The sequence below is a fragment of the Octopus bimaculoides genome, chromosome 13 (assembly GCF_001194135.2).
Source record: "Octopus bimaculoides isolate UCB-OBI-ISO-001 chromosome 13, ASM119413v2, whole genome shotgun sequence".
Lineage (NCBI taxonomy): Eukaryota > Metazoa > Mollusca > Cephalopoda > Octopoda > Octopodidae > Octopus > Octopus bimaculoides.
Genome location: NC_068993.1, coordinates 64,866,331 through 64,870,715, shown reverse-complemented (window position 1 = coordinate 64,870,715; position 4,385 = coordinate 64,866,331). Strand labels below are relative to the sequence as shown.

Sequence of the window (4,385 nt, the reverse complement as noted above, 5' to 3'; positions counted from 1 at the left end):
ATGTACGTACCTACGTACGAACGAACTAAAGAACAAACGAACGACCGTACCTACGTACGAACGAAGGAACGTACGTACGTACATACCTAGGAACAAACGAACGAACGAACATAAGAACGAGTGAACGAACGGACGAAGGTACAAACTAAAGAACGAACGTACGTACGTACGAATAAACGAACGAACGAACGAATGAATGAACAAACGAACTAACGACCGACCGAACGAACGAACGAACGTAAGGACGAACGAACGTGCGTACGTATAAACGTAGGTACGAAATATTGAACGAACGTACGTACGTACGTACGAACGAACGAAGGAACGAAAGAACGAATGAACATTTGTACGTTCGTACGTTCGGACGTTGGAACGAACGTAGATACGAACGAAGCTAACGAACGAACGAAACTAACGAACAATGAAAGAACAAAAGAAAGAACAAATGAACGAACGAAACAAACAAACGAACGAACGAACGTACATACGAACGACCGAAAGAAAGAACGAACGTACGTACGAATGAACTATCGAACGAAGCAAACAAACGAACAAATGAACGAACAAAAGAACGAACGAAGGAACGAACGAACAAAAGAAAGAACGGACGAAAGAACGAAGGAATGAACGAACGAATGTACGTATGTACGTACCAAAGAATGAACGAACAAACGAACAAAAGAGCGAACGAACGGACGAAGGTACAAACGAACGAACGAACGTACGTATGTACGAACGAAAGAACGAACGTACGTACGTTTGAATGAACGAACTTACGTAGGTTCGAATGAACGAACGTACGTAGGTTCGAATGAACGAACGTACGTAGGTTCGAATGAACGAACGTACGAACGAACGTACGTACGTAGGAACAAAAGAACCAGCGTACGTACGAATGAACGAACGAACGTACGTAAGAACGAACGAACGAATGAACAAACGAACGAGTGAAAGAACGAACGGTCGAACGAATGAACGTACGTACGTTCGTACGTAAGAATGAACGAACGAACGAACGAACGAATAAACGTACGTACGTACATACGTAATTACAAACGAACGAACGCACGTACGTACGACCGAACGTTCGAAAGAAAGAAAGAACAAACGTACGTACCTACGTACGTACGTAAGAATGACCGAATGAACGAACGGACGGACGAACGTAAGTACGTACGAACAAACTTACGTATGTACGTACGAACGAATGAACGAACGAACGAACCAACGAACGACCGTACCTACGAACGACCGTACCTACGAACGACCGTACCTACGTACGAACGAAGGAACGTACGTACGTACGTACCTAGGAACAAACGAACGAACGAACGGACGAAGATACAAACTAAAGAACGAACGTACGTACGTACGAACGAAGGAACGAAAGAACGAACTAACGACCGAACGAACGAACGTAAGGACGAACGAACGAACGTACGTACGTACGTATAAACGAAGGCACGAAATACCGAACGAACGTACGTACGTACGTACCAAAGAACGAACGAACGAACGAATGACCGAACGAACGGACGAAGGTACAAACGAACGTACGTATGTACGAACGAAAGAACGAACGAACGTACGTACGTTCGAATGAACGAACGAACGAAAGAACAAAATAACGATCGAACGAATGAACGAACGAACGTACGTACGAACGAACGCACGAATGAACGAACGTATGTACGTAGAAACAAAAGAACCAACGTACGTACGTACGAATGAACGAACGAACGAACGTACGTACGTAAGAACGAACGAATGAACAAACGAACGAAAGAACGAACAAACGAAAGGACGTACGTACGTAAGAACGAACGAACGAATGAACAAACGAACGAAAGAACGAACAAACGAAAGAACAAACGAACGAACGAACGAAGAAAAGACCGAACGAGCGGACAAATGTACAAACTAACGAACGAAAGAACGAACGAACGAACGAATGAACGAACAAAAGAACGAGGGAATGAACGAACGAACGTACGTACGTAAGAACAAACGAACGAACGCATGAACGAGCTTGTCATCTAGAGCCGTGAGTGTCCCGAGTGGTCCGACCCGCAATTTGGTGGGTCAGACAGCGTCGCCGTATCGACCGTGTCTGTCACGCGGCTCGGGACGCCACTTTGACGACGGACTTTCGCGCCGCCGCATCGCCGGCTGGGACCGCCGCCGAAGTGTCGGCCAGCTGTTTCCTCGCTCCCGATCGCACGCCTGCTTCTTTCTCACTGCTAAGACTCACTCGATCAACTTATTCGTTGACCGCCTCGGCCTGTTGCGTGAGCGTGCGTAACACACGGACACACACACTCCCGGTCGGTATCGCCGCCGAGACGACAGCCTATTGATTGCAGCGAGGGATCAGCGGCTGTGCGATCGAAAGTCCGTCGTCTAGGCGGCGTCCCGAGTTGCGTGACAGATGCGGACGATACCGAGACGGTGTCCGACCCACCAAATTGCGGCTTACGCAGTCTGCCACGCAGCGGCGGGACACGCCAACAGTCGCCGGGTGGTAGCTGCCGCGTACATGCAGCGTTGTTCAGAGCGAGCGAATCTAGAACGACGGTTCGGCGGCAGCGGCCACCGGCGATCCGTTGCTGCAATCGATAGGCTGTCGTCTCGGCGGCGATGCCGACCGCGAGTGTGTGTGTCCGTGTGTTACACTCGCACCAGGCCGAGGTGGTCGACGAATAATAATTTGGACGAGTGAATTTTAGCAGTGAGAAGGAAGCAAGCGAGCGATCGGGAGCGAAGAAAGAGCCGGCCGACAATTCAGCGGCGGCTGCAGCCGTCGATGCGGAGGTGCGACCGAAAGTCCGTCGTCTAGGGGTCGTCCGGAGCCGCGTGACCGACGCGGTCGATACCGCGACGCTGTCCGACCCACAATATTGCGGGTCGGACCACCCAGGACACTCACGGCTCTAGATACTATGACACCTCAAGGAGGTTCGGAATATATTAAGGAGCAAGAGACAGCAGTTCAATGGTTTCGTGGTCGGCCACGCCTGGGCGTGACACACCGACGGTCACCCGGGAGTCACCGGGTGGTCGCCGCCGCATTCACGCAGCGTATTTCAGAGTGAGCGAATCCAAGTCAACACTTCGGTGGTGATTGAAAGGCCGTCGTCTCGGCGGCGATACCGATCGCGAGTGTGTGTGTTCGTGTATTTGGCACGCTTATGCACGTTCACGCAAGCGGCCGAGGCGGTTGATGGATAATAAGGTGGTCGAGAGACGGCATTTCGATGCTTACGCAATCTGCCATGCAGCGGCAGGACACGCCTACCATCGCCGGGCAGTTGCTGCCGCGTACACTCAGCGTCGTTCGGAGAAGGCGAATCCAGAACGATGGTACGGCGGCGGCGTCGGCCGCCGGCGATCTGTAGCTGCAATCGGTAGGCTGTCGTCTCGGCGGCGATATCGACCGCGAGTGTGTGTGTGTCCTTGTGTTACGTACGCTCACGCACCAGGCCGAGGCGGTCGACGATCCTCGTTCCGGATCGCTCGCTTCCTTCCTTCTCACAATTAAGACTCACTCGACCAACTTATTATTCGTCGACCGCCTCGACCTGGTGCGTGAGCGTGCGTGTAACATCAGTCATTATATTTCCTATCGTAGTCAAATGTATCAATATTTTACGACCACACCTTTGTAGACAGAGACACCTTTCTCAGTTTCCGACGATCCCGGTCTTCAAGTTAAATAGTTAATAGCGAAGCTGGCAGAAAAACTAAATATCTAAAGGATAAAGGGAATAAAAGCTTTGGTCAACATAAAACATTATATGTACACAGCATATTATGGGAGACAGGTATAGCAACAAAGCAATAATGTCTATTAATTTGTGGTAGTTTATAGCGAAAGACGGAAAAAGGCCAATACTTACCGTCGTAGACGGACACAGAATCCGTTTCACAACCAGAAGACAAGTAAATATCTGAAAATGCTACTTCTAATACCACGTTTTCGTCTGCATTTTTTGATCGTATGGACCAAGATCGGGACATCGAGCTGGCAGAAATGTCAAAAAAGGAAAATGAAACGTTTATTGATGAGTGTAAATATAAATGAATATAAATTGACATACTCCCTAGAAAAAAAAAATGTTTTGATATATGCATACGTACACGCATACAAACATACATTCACACACAAATGTACAGGGTGCGATGAGTAAATTGTCATTTTATAATTTTTATTTCGCGCATACGCATTGTTGTTTTTGATTTAGTCGTCTACACAGTATAGTAGGATCAGTTGGGCACCGTCTATAAGGAAAACAGTACCATGACGCAATACACTGCCAGAAATTTGGAAACGACATGCTGTACCGCTTGGAATTCGCGCCGGAAGCTCCAATACGAACGTTTCAGAG

General features: G+C 48.7%; 1 protein-coding gene across 1 annotated transcript in view; it reads right to left on the bottom strand.

The window, feature by feature from the left end:
• The window catches only part of LOC106878242 (zinc metalloproteinase nas-39), an 18,633-nt gene extending 14,571 nt beyond the window's left edge, over nucleotides 1-4,062 (bottom strand). The window contains exon 1 of the mRNA XM_014927447.2: nucleotides 3,897-4,062. Coding sequence (XP_014782933.1) covers nucleotides 3,897-4,017 — 121 coding nt within the window. The 5' untranslated portion in view covers nucleotides 4,018-4,062. The remainder of the gene's footprint in view (nucleotides 1-3,896) is intronic.
• Between the last annotated feature and the right edge of the window lie 323 nt (nucleotides 4,063-4,385).